Source organism: Pan paniscus, chromosome 11 (assembly GCF_029289425.2).
Source record: "Pan paniscus chromosome 11, NHGRI_mPanPan1-v2.0_pri, whole genome shotgun sequence".
NCBI classification, from domain to species: Eukaryota; Metazoa; Chordata; class Mammalia; order Primates; family Hominidae; genus Pan; species Pan paniscus.
Window position 1 is genome coordinate 4224711 of NC_073260.2, and position 18139 is coordinate 4242849.

Sequence of the window (18139 nt, forward strand, 5' to 3'; positions counted from 1 at the left end):
GCCACAGCTGACCGGCGTCTATGGGGACGAGAAGTAAGAAGATGTGGGGGGTCTGAGACTCCTCTTCCAGGAGAGCCTGGCCCAGATTTTCACCCCAGTGCAACTCGCTGGCGGAGAGGGGGAGCTCAGGGCGGCTTCACTAAGGCCCTGGAGGAGCAGGAGGCAGGAGGTGGGAGGCAGGAGCCATGGCTGGGCTCACCCTCCGGCTGCTGGGGGGCCCTGGGCTTCGGGGGAGACAGCAGCTCCCTCTGCACTGGGTGGGTGCTGGGAGAAGCCCTTCACAGCCCCTCTCCAGCCCTCCCTGCCATCCAGAGGCTGGTGTCCCCTAAGACAGTGCTTTGGCCCTGTGAACATCCCGTGAGGACTCTCCACGCCGTGGTTCTGTTAGTCGTCCGGAAGGAGAAGCCTACAGGAGTGGCGGCCCCATGCTGGGTTTCCATCCAGCAGCGCACACGGGCTCTGGCCACTTCAGCCTCCTCAGTCAACACGCCGGGCCTTCCGTGACGCTGGCCCACACTAACGCCCGGAACCACACCCGTAGCAGACTCATCCCGGTCGCGTGACCTACCGGAAGGAGACCAGGTGTCTGCCCTCCACCTTGCGGGCAGCCGGCAGAGGCCAGAGGCAGCAAGTCAGTGCCGGGCTCCTCTCCGCCGCCTGGCCAGAGCCCCGCCCTGCTGGTTCACGCAGCTTTGCTCCAGCTGTCCCTCCACCTGGTGTGCCGGCCCCAGCCCCACCTTCCCACCCACCTTCACTGGCTTGCCCCAAACTGACACCTCTGCCCTAAAGACGTGCCCCTCCTTCACTCTGCCTGGTCTGCCTGTCCTCACTGCAGCCGGAGCCAGCTTCCCACCGTACATCTCATGGGGCTGCCAAGGAATGTCTGGGTCTTACTGCCCCAGGGAAGAAGCTTCCTGCACTCACCCTGTTTCCTCCAAAACTCAGCCTGGGGATTTGTATGGAATGAATTAATGAATGAACGAATGACTCATTGCTCAGAAAAGCCTCCTAAGTCGAAGGCTTCACTCTCTGTCTCAGTGAAGGAGGGAGGGTGACCCTCTTCCCTGGGGGCTGCTGTGTACTCCCTCTCCTTCTCTATAGATGGGCTAATAACAACAGTGACCCCTCGGAAGGCTGCTGTGAGAATTAGGGCAGGGACCACCAGAGAGCTTTTGGGACAGCACCTGCCACAGAGTCAGAGCTCCACAGAGGTCAGGAGGCATCACTGGGGATTCAGCCTGAGGATGTGCAGAAAAGGCGAGCCCAGGTGGATGTGGTCTTCACCCCTCCCACTTCATCCCGCCCACCCTGGACCTTGCAGTTCTGCTCTCCAGAGGGCGGCTCTGCCCCAGGCCCACCCTGCCCCGGGCCAAGGGCTCCCTCTTCCCTCCTGCATGGGCCCCACTGGCTCAGAGCTGAGCATCACCCTCTCCAGCTCCCTCTTTTAAATGCAAAAGTGACCCCTTGAAATGAGCCTTAAAATCCTGGCTTAGCAAGGGCAGGGAAGGGTGAGGCTGGCTCTGCACCCTGATCTTCCAACTGCTGGCTGTAGGCACAGCTCCCAGGGCCCTTGGGGCTGGAGGCCACCTGCCCTCCTTGAGTCAGGGAGTTATTTTTGGTTCTCCATCCAGACTGCTTCTGCCAAGACCTCAGGAACTGACAGGATCCAAAAAAGCCCATGGCAGAGCCTCAGCGGAATCTTGGCACATGCAGTTCAGGAAAGTGTCCCTCTCCAGTCACGAGCACTCAGGATGCATGCACAAGGAGGGAAGAGGAGGGGAGAGGCAGGAGAGGGCTGGCCGGGCTTCCTGCACTGCTGGAGGCTCAGGAAATGGCCCAAACGGGCTCTCTCCTAGGAAGGCCTGGGCTTGGAGGGCCAGCATGCTCAGCTGGAGGGGCAGAGGCCCCCCGAGGGCCCCAGACGAGCTCAGAAGGCAGAGCGCTGTGCAAGGCCGGGAGCCTGGACAAGCTGATGCCCCTGTGGATGAGACAATCTGCCTCTTGCTATTCGCAGGAGGAGGCCACTTCTACGCAGCAGCATGGACGATCTCATAGAACAGGCCCGGGGAGATGCCCACTGAGGACCTCAGGCCAGAGACAGAGGGGTCTCTGGGCAACAACGGAGACAGGCCAGGAGGGCTGAGTGCCCTGAAGCAGGCAGATGGGGTTCCTGTCCTGCTGCCTGTCCTCTGAGCCTATCTTCCTTGGTCCCAGCTTTTATCTCCTGCAATCTGGGAAGACTTAAGCTGGAAGAAGCCTGCAAAGCTGGGAACTTGGACAAACCAATGTCCAAAATGCAGATGAAAGAAGCTGAGAAGCATGCTGCATCCCCGCCAGGCCTCGAGATCAGACCCAGGGCCTGGGATGGGGCGGCCACTGAGGAAAGGGTCACGGCAGACCCTCTTCCTCGCATGGCAGGAAGGGCGGGCCTCCAGGAGACTCTCACCGCCTGTCATCTGGAGAACTTCCTGGGAGAAGCCCTGGCCGCCCGGGCCCCACTCAGTCAGTGCTTCTGAGCGGCTTTTTAGATTTTGGTTTATTTCCTCCCCTGTCACTCTAGTGGGTTTTCCTTCAGAATCCACTGGCAAGGGCTTAACTCTCTATCCTTGAACGCACCATGTGTGCCGGTGACAGTGGCTCACTGTCTAGCTCCACTCAGGGCTGGGGGCAGGAGAAGACAGACCCTCTCCCTGCCTGGCTGACCCTTTCTCACATCTCAGAGTCAGGGAACAAGAGGGAGGCTTCAGGTTTGTCTCCCCCAGGACAGAGTGTGGGGCATGGTGCCAGAGCCAAGCACCATGCTCTGCCATCCCGAGCTGGGACGGGGGCCTGCAACTGGACTTGCATCAACCTAGATACCCAGGCAGGCCCAGCTTCCAGTGGCTGACAGGGGACTCTGAAGCTGGAGCCAGCGGGCTTTGTTAAGACGCGTTCCAGTGAAACAAAAAGACCCGACTGACCCTGAAGCCCAGGCTCTGTCTGTGCTTATGGGTGTCTGGGGGCTTCCTTCTCACCCTTTGGGAAAAAAAAGAAACTAAGGAAGCCTTTAGCACCAGACTGCCAGGATGGTATATCTGGGAGGAGCCCTTCAAATCAGCTGGCCCCCTCACCCCTCATTTATAGAGAGGACCACGGAGGCCTGAAGCTGACAGGCACATGCCACGCCCCGGGAGCTCCATGGGTAGAGCAGCATCGTGCACTGACCCTCACGCTTCTGGCTTTGCTCAGCTTTGCTGCTGGGGCATCTGACTCTGCAGGATCCCCTGGAGAGAGGGCCCCACGCCCAGCTCAGGCGACGAGGCCAGGGGCACGGGGCAGCACTGCCTCTCCCCTTGCTTGGCAACAAGACTTGCTCCAGGGGAACCGGCAAACTGCCTCCCTTCCAGAGGATGCCCGAGAGGAGAGGTTCAGATTCTGAAGTTTCTGGCTGGGCCATTAGGAAAATCATATAATGCCATCAAAAGAGGGATCTTCAGAATTGGAAACTGAAAGCTGATGGAGCCCTTGTCCTTGTTTTCTCTGTTTCTGAGTATGTTCTGGGCTTGTCAGCAACAGTGACTTGAAGAAGGTAGCAGCAAGGAGAGAACTATCAGGAAGACTTTGGGAGAGCCTCTCCTCCAGGCTTACTGCAGGAAGGGAACCCGGACCCTGTTCACTAGACCATGGAACCTGCAGTCACACTTCACACCAGCAGGAGCAGCAGGCACACCAAGAAACTGCGGGGTCCGGGACAGGGGAGGAAACTGCCCACTACTGGAGGCCACGTCTCACAGAAGCCCTCACCACCCAGGACGGCCGGCAGCGGGTGCCGGCTCCACCTTGCAGAAGGCCGGGCTCCTCAGCAACCTCCCAGCAAGGAAACAGGCTGCCAGGGTGGTCCTGAGATGGGTACCTATTTGCAAGGCTAAAATGAAGCCAAATTAAGCAGCTGCAGGACATTAATTTGGTGCTTAAGTTACTGAGCTTGAATGAAAGCCTGGGAAGAGGGAGGAGGAAGATCAGCAGCTGCTAACTCTATCTGTGTGTCAATCATCTATCAATCAATCAATCAATCAATCATTTATCTATCTAACTACCTATCCAGTTATCAGTCAGCTATCATCACCTCTCTATCCATCGACCTACCTGCCTACCAGCACCTCCTCTGCCGGGCACAGTGCTGAGCTCAGGATCTGAAGGACTTCCATGAATTACCATTCCATGAATTACCCCAGAGCTCAGGGACTCCCTGCACCATTTTACAGAGGAGGAGGCAGCTGAAACTCGAGAGGGGAAATGCCTTGGGGGAGTCGCACAGCTATCGAGTGGCATTTACTACCTTGCAAAACTGCCTCCTCTAACGGGGGAGCTCAGTTTGCTGTGTGTCAAGATTAGCTGGGTGCTGGCTACGGCCAGATGCCAGGGCCCCACCTGCAGACGCTCTGATTCAGCAGCTCCGCCTACGTGTCGCAGCCCTTCCAAAGAAAGAATTAAACGCAGAGGTGAAACCAGGCAGCTGCACTCCAAAGGTGGGAGAAAGAGGGCCTCTGGAGGCCTGTTAACCCTCTCTCTTTACTCCCAAATCAACGGTGTTAGCAGCCCAAGGACAGCCATGTGATCTCTTTCACAAGACCCAAGATTTTAAGCCGCAAGGTAAACTCACCCAGCTACTAAAAATAGGCCAAGCACAGATGGGAAGGCCAGCTCATCCGGGAGGGGTGGTGCCCCCTCGGAAAGGCCCTTGGCTTCTCACTATTTGCAACTTTTTACTCCAAATCCTCACTTTGCTCCCTTGATTCCTTGATTGGAAAATGTGGAGGTTTTCTCTGGGTTTCTCCATGATGTGCCCTGTCTATTCCAGGGAGGGAAGACACTGCTCATGGGGAAATACATAACAACAACAAAAAGACCCCACCACTGGATTCTTCGGAGGCCGAGGGAGTCCCCATAAGTGGGAGTGTTTGGAGGTCCTGGAGAGAGGGGCAATGGTGAGGTCACTCAAGGTCATGATGGGTAGCAAGCCGAAGGGAAATAGTCATATAGCCCCATGATCGTTAATACAGCCCTATCATCATTAACATTCACACCAACTCCTAGAAAGTCAAACACTCACACCAACTCCTAGAAAGTCAAATTGGGAAGCCATGGTAGAGGCCATCTGGCCCAGACCCCCCTCCTGGGACTGTCTGAGATCACCCAGCCACTGTCATACCAGGGCTGGGCACCATGGAGCACAGAGCCGGAAGAATGCAGTTTGCAGCCCCCGTGGGACACAGCCAGCATGCACACATCAAAATGGATTAGTTCTCTGACTCCAAGCATTTCTTATTGTCTCTGTTTTGGGACTGGGGAATTTAAAGCTTTGTGCGTTCACTGAGGACACCTAGAAGAGCATTTAAAAATCGCCTAAATTGGGAACCTGGGAAACCAAGGGTTTGACTGACTCTTTTCTTTCCCCTTGAATATTCTCTCTCTTCACCTGACTAACATTAGAGGTTTTTTTTTAAAGTGTTCTTTTTGGATGTTTTAGGTTTATAATAAGGCACTTGGAGTGTGTGTGTGTGGAAGGGAGAGTAGAAATAAAAAGGTAATCCAGTTAGAACATCAGAGAAAGCCTGAGATAAACTTCATAAGGCAAAATCACCCTAAAATTACCCTAAGTTACCCTAAAAAGTAGGTAGTATGAAAACAACAACCTTTGTGTTATTAAACAAAAAACAAAAAACAAAAACAGCTTGGTGAGGACGGATGGCTAATATTTCTTAAGAAAAACTAAAAGTGGAATTGGGATTTGAAATGTGCTATTTAAAAGCAGACTCAGACACTAATGTGTTAATATTTCTCCTAGTAATTAACTGGAAAGTTGATAAGGTGAATGGGTAATCAATCAGAAATAAGAATCCAAATGGGTCACCCCACACTGGGGGTCTTTCTTAGGAAACACACCCGAGGAAGGGGTTCATTTGCTCAGAGGCTCCTCCCCTTCCAGGCTGTGAGCAGGGGCTCCCTCCCGTGCTGTGAATGGCAGCTCTACTGAGATGTGATTGAATTTTGTTCCCTTTTTTATTCAAACTATGCATGATTCAATATTTCAGGAGCTCCACCAGCCCCCGTTCTCAATCCGGAGGAATCTGAGATGTTATTGCCAGCCCTATTAAACTGGTGTCTTCAATGCACACACACATACGATTCACACACACACACACACAATCTGCCAGATGGTATGCTATTTTTTTCCAGATGTGCGACTCAGCGGGGTCTGTGGCCTCTGCACAAGACCCGGCTCTGAACAGTGCCCTAGGATGGGTGTGGCCTACGCTCCTCCTCTGCTGTCTCTCAAGGTAGCCCTGCCCAGGAGCCCTAATCCAGCCATCACCTCGCGAAGCCAGGCGGGCGCTGTCCACTTCAGCACCACTCCCTAAGCCTGTGCGTGTGCCGGAGGTGGGCAGTGCAGCGCCACGTCCCGCAGGGTACTGGGCCTACCTAGTTTTTGCATGCATGCACGGAGCCTTTCTTCAAGATTGGACACTCTGCTCTGAAGTTCATCGTAGTCATAGGCGCCAATTTCCTCTTGCAGCTCGTTAAGCACTGACGTCAGATTCTGGGCCTCCTCTTTAAACTGCAATACCAATTTGGCATCGGCCTTGTACTCTTCCAACACAGGTATCAAAGGCCTAAGTTCATCCATTTTCGCTTTTATCGCCTGCAAGGTTAAAATAAGCTGGTTCAGTGCGATGCATGCAAGAACTCTCACACCCTGCCTTGGCCTGGCTTCTCCCTAGGTGAGGGAAAGTGTGTATATTCCCGCTTTATTTACAGGCTTATTTGTTCTGGTCCAAATGAGTTAGAAGAGCATATTAAACAGTCCTCAGAACACCAGCATATTTGGGAAAGGTCTTTATTGTCAGTTTAGAATGCAACATCTTAAGGTTACATGCTTTGAGTCACATACACGAAGTTTTTTTTTTCTTTCTTTTTCAAAAAATGCATTGACAAGGGTTCAAACTATTCATGAAATGCAGCTACAGTCGCATGCAAAGGAGGATCCTGGTTGTATTCAAGGTTCCTTAGTGAAATGGTGCTAAGTATTGGAAAATAATAGTAAAAATGCATGGTGCAAAAAGCTCTCTGGCTCTCTTTCATGGTTACATGGGAGTGGACTGCTTCTTCAGTCACTGCAGCATTGAAAAAACTCTTTTAAGTTAGCCCTGCAAGTAAGAAAATGAAATACCGTTGAAGAACTAGCTCACTAGCCTGCCTGAAACAGACAGCCATCAGGAAACACATATTTGCATGGTCAGTTAGAAAAATCCCACTGTAATGCTCGAGTCAGTCAAAACAAACTGCTTTAAGAGTTATTGAGATGCCCTCGTCACAATTTCTGTTGGAATTTTTTTAATGCGGTTTAGCACAGTATAGGCAAGCGCTTGCTTTTCTTCCCCCAGAGCCACAGCACCCCAAAATTGGAAACTCGGAGAGATGCCTGTGTCAACAACGTTTGCCAAGATGAGCTACCTCCCAGTTGCTGAAGACACCCCCCTCGTTAGAGGAGCCTGCCAGCCGCAGAGAAGGGAGTGCTGGCTCAGAGACATAAGTGCTTTTTTGGTTAGACAGGTCAACATCTCTCCCTCCAGAGTAATTCATGATGACCAGCCAGATGCAAGGACAAAAATGTCCACCTACCTCTGATGAGCACAATCGGCTCATTTCACCTCAACAGGATTGGGCCTGCTATTATTTTATTTATAATATAGATTTATAATTTCATTAGCTTGCCATTTCATCTATTTAATGTATCATTTTTAAAAGAGAATTAGTTCTTGCCTCATGCAGGGAGCACATCGAAGAAAAACATTAGCATAAAAAGGACGGGAAGACAGAGACAGAGCACACCAGCAGTTTCCAGTCGGGCGAGGCTGTGTAATTTGACCTGTTCATTTACATCTGGGCTGGATTTCTAATTAAAATGCGTGTATACCTTCATTAAGGCGGCATATAACGTTTCAGTCGAATCGCACTGAGATGGAGTCAACTGTGGGCATCTCTCTACCTGGCTGCACATCTGTATCTATGATTTTAGGTCCAACAAACACCAGTTTTAATGTCCAGAGTTACCCGGAGAAGCAGAACACTTCCCACGAGGTGGAAAGGAGGCTGGCGTCTCTCTCTTTTTTCCCTGCAAGTCTATGGTATGCCTTGTCATGGCTAGATTAGGTCAGATGTGAAAACTGCCCTGAGAGATTCCTGCCCCAGAATGGCCCTCATCAATTCAGCTAATCTTTGGCTAATGTGATTTACCTGCAGCAGCTGCAGAATGACAAGGGCCAATAACGATGTCCCTTCCCAGCTAATATTTGACTTGGCTCGGGCAGCGCAGGATCTCAGACCCCTGGCTTCCAAACCACACTGACGGGGGCTTGGGGGCGAGTGTATGCTGCTGCCACCACTCAGGCCGCCCCTGTCAAGGTGGCTTCTGCCGAGCCAGGGCCAGTGGTGGCCTCCCTACTGCCAAGGGCAACAGTCCTTTCAAGGCACAGAACAACCTTTGCTATGCTTCTCCCTGCCCCAAATGACCATTTCTGTAGGGGAAGGGAGAGCATGAAGGGAAAGCACACCCAGCCTCAGAGGAGGAGAAGAAGGAGAGGGAGGAGGAAGAGGAGGATGAAGAGGGGGAGGAGGAGGAAGAGGAGGATGAAGGGAGGAGGAAGAGGAGGAGAAGAAGGAGAGGGAGGAGGAAGAGGAGGATGAAGAGGGGGAGGAGGAGGAAGAGGAGGATGAAGGGAGGAGGAAGAGGAGGAGAAGAAGGAGAGGGAGGAGGAAGAGGAGGATGAAGATAGGGAGGAGGAGGAAGAGGAGGAGAAGAAAGGGAGGAGGAAGAGGAGGATGAAGAGGGGGAGGAGGAAGAGGAGGATGAAGAGGGGGGAGGAAGAGGAGGATGAAGAGGGAGGAGGAAGAGGAGGATGAAGAGGGGGAGGAGGAGGAAGAGGAGGATGAAGGGGGGAGGAGGAAGAGGAGGAGGAAGAGGGGGAGGAAGAGGAGGATGAAGAGGGGGAGGAGGAAGAGGAGGATGAAGAGGGGGAGGAAGAGGAGGATGAAGAGGGAGGAGGAAGAGGAGGATGAAGAGGGGGAGGAGGAGGAAGAGGAGGATGAAGGGGGAGGAGGAAGAGGAGGAGGAAGAGGGGGAGGAGGAAGAGGAGGAGAAGGAGGAGAGGGAGGAGGAAGAGGAGGATGAAGAGGGGGAGGAGGAAGAGGAGGATGAAGAGGGGAGGAGGAGGAAGAGGAGGATGAAGAGGGGAGGAGGAGGAAGAGGAGGATGAAGAGGGGAGGAGGAGGGGGAGGAAGAGGAGAGGGGGAAGGAAGGAGGAAGAGGAAGGGGGAGGAGGAAGGAGGGGCGATGAGGAGGAGAAAGGGGAAGAAGACAAGGTGGGGGAGGAATGAGGAGGAGGGGAGAGGGGGAAGAGGAGGGGGAGGACAAGGAAGAGAAGGGAGAGGAGGAGGAAGGTAAGGGGGAGGAAGAGAAAAGAGGAGGGGGAGGGGGATGAGGAAGAGAAAAGGGAGGAAGAGGAGAGAGAGGAAAGGGGAGGCAGAGGGGCAAGGGGGAAGAGGAGAGGGGAGGAGAGGAAGGGGGAGGAGAAGGAAGGGGAAGAACAGGAGGAGGAGCCGGAGGAGGAAGGAAGGGGGAGGAGAAAGGGAGAAAATAGGGGAGGGGGGAGGAGGAGGAGGGGGAGGGGGGAGGAGGAGGAGGATGAGAGGAGGAGGAGGGGGGAGGCAAGGAGGAGGAGAAGGAGGAGCAGAAGGAGGAGAGAGGGAGGGGGAGAGGAGGAGGAGAGGGGGAGAGGAGGGCAGGGAAGGAGAAGGAGAAGGAGGAAAGAAGGGAAGGGAGGGGGAAGGAGGAGGAGGAGAAGGAGGGGAAGGGGGAGGAGGAGGAAGAGGAGGGGAAGAGGAGGAGAGGAGGGAGGGGAAGGAGGAGGAAGAGGAGGAGGAGAGGAGGGAGGGGAAGAAGAAGGAGAGGAGGGAGGGGAGAGGGGGAGGAGGAGGAGAGGAAGGAGGGGAAGGAGGGGAAGGAGAGGAGGAAGAGGAGGGGAAGAGGAGGAGGGGAGGGAGGGGAGAGGGAGAGGAGGAGGAGGAGAGGAAGGAGGGGAAGGAGGAGGAGGAAGAGGAGGGGAAGAGGAGGAGAGGAGGAGAGGAGGGAGGGGAAGGAGGAGGAAGAGGAGGAGGAGAGGAGGGAGGGGAAGAAGGAGGAGGAGGAAGAAGAGAAGGAGGAGAGGAGGGAGGGGAAGGAGGAAGAAGAGGAGGAGGAGGAGGATAAGGGGAGGGAGAGGGGGAGGAACATGCATACCTTAAACTGCCTGGCCAGGTGTTGCTTATGACTCTCCTCCACCTGTTTGAACTTGGACTCCAGTCCTTTCATTTGGTTCTCCATCTTCTCCACGTACTGCAAGTCTCTCTGGGTCCGCCTGTCCAAGACCTCTATGGATTGAGACATGTTCTGCACCTGTCAAAAGGGCAACAGGTTCAGCGAAACAGCCGCAGTAGGTGCCAGGCAATCTTCTCTGCCTGCTCGTACCGACATTGCCCTTTCCCACACAGCCAGCACACTGGGAACCAGAAGTGGCCCATGCATTATTTACAAGGTAATCGCCAGCATTGCAGACTGTGAGGACTGATAACTCCCCAAACACAGCAAATTGGTTGGGTAAACATTTTCTTTGCCAACCTGTTCTTATCATCAGGGATGCAAATCAGGGGTGTGGGAGACTCAAGTTCCGTTATTCGTTGTAGCTCCAGGCACAGGCTGGGTGATTTCTCTTGATCTCTCTCTCTTTTTTTTTTTTTTTGGTAGTGGTGGGTGGGGATTGTTCCTAGTCTTTCTGTTGCAGGACAACATTAGTTAGGCAAGCATAAACACCAGCAGAGAGGAATGGCACTCTTAGGCTGCCCCGCCCCTGGGTATAAATTCTCCTTCCTCCTAAATCTCATTGACTGTCTTGCTGATAAGGTTGATTACTTAAGTGCAGAGTGAAGGAACAAGGGAGCCGCTCTCCCCGACTCTGCATCAAGCTTTTTTCCCTATCTGCTATGCCATCCATCACACCCCACAGTATCATAGGTAGATGACTGCTCTGCAAACATGTACATTCTGAGCATAGAGTCAGGAATCAATCACCCAGCAAATGAAGAATCGCTGTTTTACATCTTTACAGGCAGATCTGAATTGAGTCTAGCCTCAAGATGGAACTTTAATATTCAACAGGATTCCAGGGAGCTTAAAAGAAAAACAGTTTTAGTGCAGCCACCTGCCAGTGCATTTTATTTGCAGGAAACTGGTGTGTGCTTCTGTGCAAATGCATTCGGGGCTGCGGGGAGGCGGGGGGAAGCTGAGGATTGCTGCAGTGGTGTTTGGGTCATTTTCTCAGAATCTAATCCAATTACTAGAGAGGAAGTTACCTCCATGACAGCAAATCTTCACTCCTGACTTTTTTGCTGAATTTGAAAATACTCTCCCTTCTAGGAACAAAACCATTTGGGGATGAAGCTTAGCTTTGCCTGGTCGGTGTGAAAAGAGGACAGTGTGGTTTCTACTTCTTACTATATACATCCTCCACCCCGCCAAATAAAGTAAAATACAAGAGAGCAAACCAAGCCTCCTCAGTAGAAGGAAAACCACTACTGCCAATCTCAGCACCCCAAAATTCAAGGAATTTCATATCTTGTTATTAGAAAGTAACACACACAAACTCATCTTGAAATTTTAAGTTTGTAAAGTACACGATGGGGTGGCTTTAGCTCCCTCTCACCCCTTCTCTTCCCTGGGAAATGGAAGCATACCTCTAATACCACCTGCCTGATTCCCTTGTTGTCTTCCTCTGTCACTTTGAATAACTATAGCACCTTTTTCAAGAAAAGATGTAAAGTTTGTCTATATTCGTCCTTCAAGGCCCAGCCCAAATGCCACCTCCTCCAGGGAGGCTTCTCTGATGAACTGAGTTAAAACTAGCTGCAAACTATTTGGAAACAACAACGTCACTTTGTTGGCACAATGTCTGCCTAGGAGTGAGCCACACAGCTGTCCCCCCCACAGCTTTCCGGACAGGATGCTCATGGGGGGAGTGACACTGGGTCTCATCCACATCTGTAACCCCTGCACAAAGTCCAGTAAATCTAGTGCACAGGAGTAGCTCCTGCAGCCACATGGCCGGAGGAAGCAACAATACAAATGGCGGCGCCAGTCCAGGCCCCTCTCTCCATTCCCCTCCTGGCAAAATCCCCAGGAGCGAAGGCCCACAAGTGCCGAGGAGAAGCTGCTGAGCTCATGCTGGCCTCAGTCAGGAGACCACACACGGTGCTGTAGGCTTTTTGCTCCTCAGAGAAGGAATGCTTTTAAAAGATTTCAAAGATTAGACTTTAGATTTAAAAAACAAATTTTAAAGATACCAAGCTATTCAGCTGCCTTAAAACCAAACAATTACTCTCCTATAGTTCTCCTAACCCTGAATGCACTTTCCTTTCTGGCCATGGACAAGGCACAGGCACAGGTCTGCCTCCAGCTCACAGTCAGTCTAGGATTGCAATCACACACCCATCTCCCAACCCTAGGGAAGGCGTTCCTCTGAGCACAGCCCTTCCTCTGAGCACCTTCATTTTCTTGCCTGCACGATGTGTCTCTGAGGAGCCAACTGGCAGGCTCAGGGTCACAGAGCTACGGGATGACAGTCTATCCCACACCCTACCCAACGGGGCAGCAGGCATTAAGAAGCGGGAGGGGGGCCAGCAACGCACAAAGACACACCTGGCCTCAAGATAACTAACAGCTAATAATTATCCATCCTTTCCCATGTTCCAGGCACTGCACTGAGTCTGCTGTGTTATTTATCTCATTTGATCTTTACAAAACCCCGGGAAATGAATAAGTACTATTTTGAGTCCCATTTTACACATAGGGAGACCAAGGCTCAGAGAAGTTAAGCAACTTGCTTACTGTCACCCAGCCAGGAGGCCTGCCAGTTCAAGCTGGACTGGCTCCAAAGCCTACACTCTCAAACCCAGAGCCAAGTGCTTCTTCAAAGAGAACGGAGCCCGTGCCACACGCCTGCCACTATCTGTGTCCCTACAGTGCTCGACCCTAGCTGCATGGAACTACCTGGTGAGGCTTCCAGGGCTGTACATACCTGGGTTCCCCACAGGGACCCCAGGGCAACAGAAATCAGAGACTCTGGAGGTGGGGCCTGGGACTCAGTACCTTGCAGCCTCACCAGGTGGGTTAAAGGTGAAGCCAGGGCACAGAAACACCGACCTGGCTGGAATATGCTCAGCTGTGACCCAGCCCTATCAACAGGGCACATGGGCTGAGGTTTCTGGAGCACCCTGTCCTGCTTCTGCCCATGAAGAGAAAGCAAGAGAAGAAAAGAGAAAGAGGAAAGAAAGAAAATAGCACACAGGCCAGGGTGTGCGGGGGAAGCTGAGGATGGAGCAGCGCTGCCTCCTGCTAAAATGCACAGTGCATTAAGGAGCAAGGGCCCTCTTTCATAGCAAATGGCTCATGCCCTCTGAAAATAGAGTGCCCGCTATGGTATCAAATGGGGCTTTAAATTTTTAAGCAGTAATGCTGTGGCACGCATAGGCAGTAAGGAACATTCCAGGGCCTGCAGTCCCAGGGGCTCATGGAGCATTCTGGAATCCATTTTCCAACTCTCTGCTCTCCCCGCAAATGCCTCCTCCCTGGGCTCAGGGCTCTGTTCTCCCCTCCTGACTCTCGCCGGCCCCCACAGCCCAGAGGCCCCTCCAAGTGCCGCCTCCCCCGTCTAAGCTTCTGAATAATTAAAGGCTCAGTTAGGCTTTGGTCTAGTTTGGTGTTAATAAATGTTGGTGGAATGTTAAATGCATCTTACTTTAATTCTTTTTAAATGATTTACTCAGGTGGCTAAAGATAAAACAAATTCTATTCCTTCAAGGTGAGCGTGCTTTACGAACTAGGCCAGTTGCCCTGGGTACCATGATGCATCCTTCTTGCCCAAGAAACAAGGGTCCTGTGGCCATTCCAGACAGGGACTGGGACACAGAACAGGCAGTGACTCGGACCTTTCAAGGCCCGTCAGAGCTGGGTGGGCACTCGAAACCTCTAGCCCACCCTCTCCCTCTCCAAGAAAGGGGACTTGCTTTGTCTCGAGCTTCCTGAGGGTTTGTGGTTCAGCACCAGGAATGTGGACCCGAGTCGGGGCAATGCTGTCCTCTCACCAGGCTGCTCCCACCTTCCCCAACGAGGTGGGCAGTGACATCACCATCTGTCCCCCCAGCACGGAGCCAGCCCTGAGTCACAGAGGCCCCCCCGCCCCTCACAGGCCTCCTGCCATACTCCTGAGCTGACGCCCATTCCAGAAAGTCCAAGGCCAACCTGCAGGAAGAGTCACGGCTTTACTATTGTGTGTGTGTGAACGTGTGTGACTATGTGTGTGTGTGTGTGACTGTGTGACTATGTGTGTGTGTGTGTGACTGTGACTATGTGTGAGTGTGTGTGTGATTGTGTGTGAGTATGTGTGACTATGTGTGAGTGTGTGTGTGACTGTGTGAGTGTGACTGTGTGTGACTATGTGTGAGTGTGTGTGACTGTGACTATGTATGTGTGTGACTGTGAGTGTGTGTGACTGTGTGTGTGTGACTATGTGAGAGTGTGTGTGACTGTGTGACTATGTGAGTGTGTGTGTGACTGTGTGTGTGTGACTATGAGTGTGTGACTGTGTGAGTGTGACTGTGTGTGACTATGTGTGTGTGTGAGACTGTGTGAGTGTGTGTGACTGTGTGTGTGTGACTATGTGTGAATGTGTGTGACTGTGTGAGTGTGTGTGTGACTGTGAGTGTGTATGTGTGAGTGTGCGTGTGTGTGGTGTGACCCCACTCCCTCAGGGTGGGAAAGTTCCCTGCCCATAGGCACTACATGCAAATGCCCCTTTCTTCTGGGGAATCAATGGGTGGAACAGAAGGGCCCACCATTCCTCCTTGTTCCCTTGGTAACTCTCCTATGGGGCCCCCAGAACCCAGGTTAACCACAGAATCCGGGGTCCTTGGGTGGAATGTGCCAAAAGGCTGGTGGGCTGTGCCCATTGGGAGAAGGCCCCCTGACTAAAGTGGGGAGTGGAGGAGACTGAACCAGGTGATAAGCTCAGCCATGTGGGTCCGAGTGCCCACTTCCCTACTAACAGCTGTTTGGCTTGGGACAAATAAGTCCACCCCTTGGGAGCCAAATTTCCTTTTCTTGAACTGGAGTGAAAAATCCCACCAACTTCACATGGTTCTTGTGAAGATTAAGTGAAATAACGGATTCAAAATATGTTATGCAAACGACATATGCAAACCTGCTGTTCCCATGTGGTTCTGAAGGTGACAGCATGGCCTGCTTTAGCCCCAGGAAGGCATTCATGGTGATGAGCACCTGTCCAGCCACTGGCCAGGTACAACCATTCAAGGGCAGAAAAAAGATCTCATCTCGTAAAATCCAAATGGCCATGCATTCCTGGGCCCACGGGCGCTCTCCAAGGTAGCTGCTGGGTGACAGCCCCAGCCCTGTGTACACAGATTATGACATCACTCAGAGACGAGCCTTGTGTCCCGTCTCACCATGCCCATGTGACTTCTCAGTGGAGCCTGTGGTGACAGGGGGCAGGTCTAGTCCTCTCTTCCTGGGCCACCCTTGGAAGTCTCAATCCACCTGTCTGTCCACCCACCCATTCACCCATCCATCCATCCATCCACCCACCCATCCACCCATCCGTCCATCCACCCTTTCACTCATTCACAAATATTTTGAGTGGAGACAAGCCAGGAAAGAGTCGAAATGGGGCCTGCAAGCTAGCCAAGCCTTGGTGCTGGCGTGAGCACACAGGCATGTACACACACACACACAAACACACACACACACACACACACAAACTCACACACACACACACACACAAACTCACACACACTCTGCGCAGACTCACCTTCTCCAGTAGCTGCCTCAGCTGTTTTGTGCGGGCATCCCGTGAACACATGGTCTGCTGTGGGGCGACCACTGTGCAGATACACCTGCCCTCGCTGTCCTGGGCAGAGCTGTACACCTGCCAGCTCTCCTCAGGGTTGGTGGGCAGCACCTGGAGAGGGGCGGGGTGGGAAGGGAGAGGGAAGGAGAGAAAGGGAGACCATGAGGTTGTGTATCAGAGCCAACAACCAGGGGAAACTGTCCACATCCACCCCCAAGGAAAAGACGGGAGGAAATGGTCCCAAGACATGTTTGACCCAAAGGGAAGAAAGGGTCCCTGGGAACAAAGAGGCACAGGTCTCCTGTTAGGGGGCCCAGGGCTGGAAGGATGTCAAAGAGGCAAGACCCTTTACATTCTTAAAATTTAAGTTCAACTCAAGGGATGTCTGGAGTTTGTCGTCTGGCCAAATTGATCTGCTGGGTGGATGGGAGGGGCAACTGGAGGCCACAGGCTGGACTAGGAGCAAGGCAGGAAAGCAAACGCTGGGTGGCTTGCAGCGGGCACGTATTTCAGAAACAGGATATCCTTCCCGTAAGTCAAGCACCGGTGGCTGGCACCACCAAGCCTCGCCCTGCCGTTCCCTGACACTTGCAGACGAAGCACCCACTGTAACAGCCCCAGATCCAGCAGCCTATTCGCCCAGAGCTGTGATGAACCCCGAGCTACAGCAACCTCCCAGCCGGCAGCGTGGCACAGACTGACCCGAGAAAACACTAGGTTTCCAACTCCTTGTGGGCTCCCCCCACGAGCCATTTGGTGGATGTCGCCAAACTGCTGGTGACATGCTGTGTAGGGGTCACCCCCAACCTCAGTCCTGAGGTTTGCCCAGAGATCACCAAAGAAACCGGAGCTGCCCACGTCTGGTCTAACCTTGCAGCCCAGCCCTGCCAGGTACCGGGGCGGGCACTCCTGAGCCTACACGCTCCATCCTGCTGCTGGCCCTACTGTCTCCGAGCACGCTCCCCTCCGGTGGCATCAGGTCATCTCTCTGCTATTTTTAGCATGAAGATGGGGAGGAGAAGTTGGGCGGGTAGAATCTATAGTAGTCATATCTTTAATCTCATTCATTTCCAATCCCAGAAGATCGGGACCGGCAGGCCGGAACAAAGTCATCATGGAGGAATCGCCCTCCGATTCCTGAAGCAGCAGGGGGGGCGGCCTCAAGAGGGGTCTTAGGAGGGAGCCACACCACGGAGCCCTCTTCGCAGGGCACTAAACCTCTGGCAGCAAAAAGAGAGAGGGAGGGAGACTCACGTCCTTCACCTCTCCTTTCAGCCTAAAGGGCCAGTGGTCTGGGGCGCGCCTTCCCGGCGGCGGCCCCTTCCCCGCGCGGCCCTCCGGGTGGCGGTTTCAGCTCAGCCTCGCTCAGCCATCTAAGTCAGCTCTGCCCAGAAGCAGCCCTGGCCACGGTTCCCCTCCCGCTAGGCTCGAGAGGGAGACGCGATTTCAATTTCAGAGGCCAGGAGGGAGGGGTGCGCGCAGAAGACGAAGGCAAAGGCGAGGGGGTGAGCGCCCAAGGGCAGGCTCCCAGGGGCCCCACCCAAGCCCCTCGGCACCGTCCTCGGAGGGGAAGGAACAAACCCTCCTATGGACTGGGGAGGAAAGGGCGCCTTGGGACTTTGGGAATGCAGGCGCAGGCAGGAGCTCCGGAGCCCACCGGCCGGGGCCCCACTCCCAGCCCGGTCCGGCCAGTCTGGCTTTTACAAACTAGGGCGGGCTCAGAGTCCCCGCTGGACCGAGCCCAGACTAGGGTCTAGCGGCGGCTCCACCCCTCACTCGCTGAGTGTGACCTTGGACAAGTCCCCAAGTCCCCAGCCTTAGTTTCCTAACCTTTTCAATGGGGGGCTCATGATTACTGACCCAGGACTCCAAGCCTCCGAGAACCCACCAAGCTCCCCCGGCCCCGCGGCGAGGGGCCCAGACGAAGGAAACGCCGCCCCAGGGGCGCGCGGGCGGAGATGGAGTGGCCCAGGCTGGGGGAGCGGGGAGCAGGGTCGCCACCGCTGCGCCGGCCCGCGACGCCTGCCCTTGCCCGCCCTGCTCCCCGCCGCCTCCCTGGGCGACTCGGGTCCCGCGCGGCGCCCGCCCAGCCCGGGGCTCCGGACCGAGGAGGGGGAGGAGGAGGAGGAGGAGGAGGAGGAGGAGCC

At 53.8% G+C, this 18139-nt stretch overlaps 1 protein-coding gene across 3 annotated transcripts in view; it reads right to left on the reverse strand.

Annotated features, from left to right (window-relative positions):
• OLFM1 (olfactomedin 1) overlaps positions 1-18139 on the reverse strand; it is a 47332-nt gene that overhangs the window by 16335 nt on the left and 12858 nt on the right. For 2 of the 3 annotated variants that reach the window (XM_034929450.3, XM_034929449.4), the window contains exons 2-4: positions 15954-16103; positions 10319-10474; positions 6463-6682 (exon numbers count right to left, since the gene is read on the reverse strand). In XM_034929450.3, coding sequence (XP_034785341.1) covers positions 6463-6682; positions 10319-10474; positions 15954-16103 — 526 coding nt within the window. Of the gene's footprint in view, positions 1-6462; positions 6683-6861; positions 7188-10318; positions 10475-15953; positions 16104-18139 lie in introns of those variants that run through there. The other variant, XM_057298609.2, reaches the window with a different exon arrangement.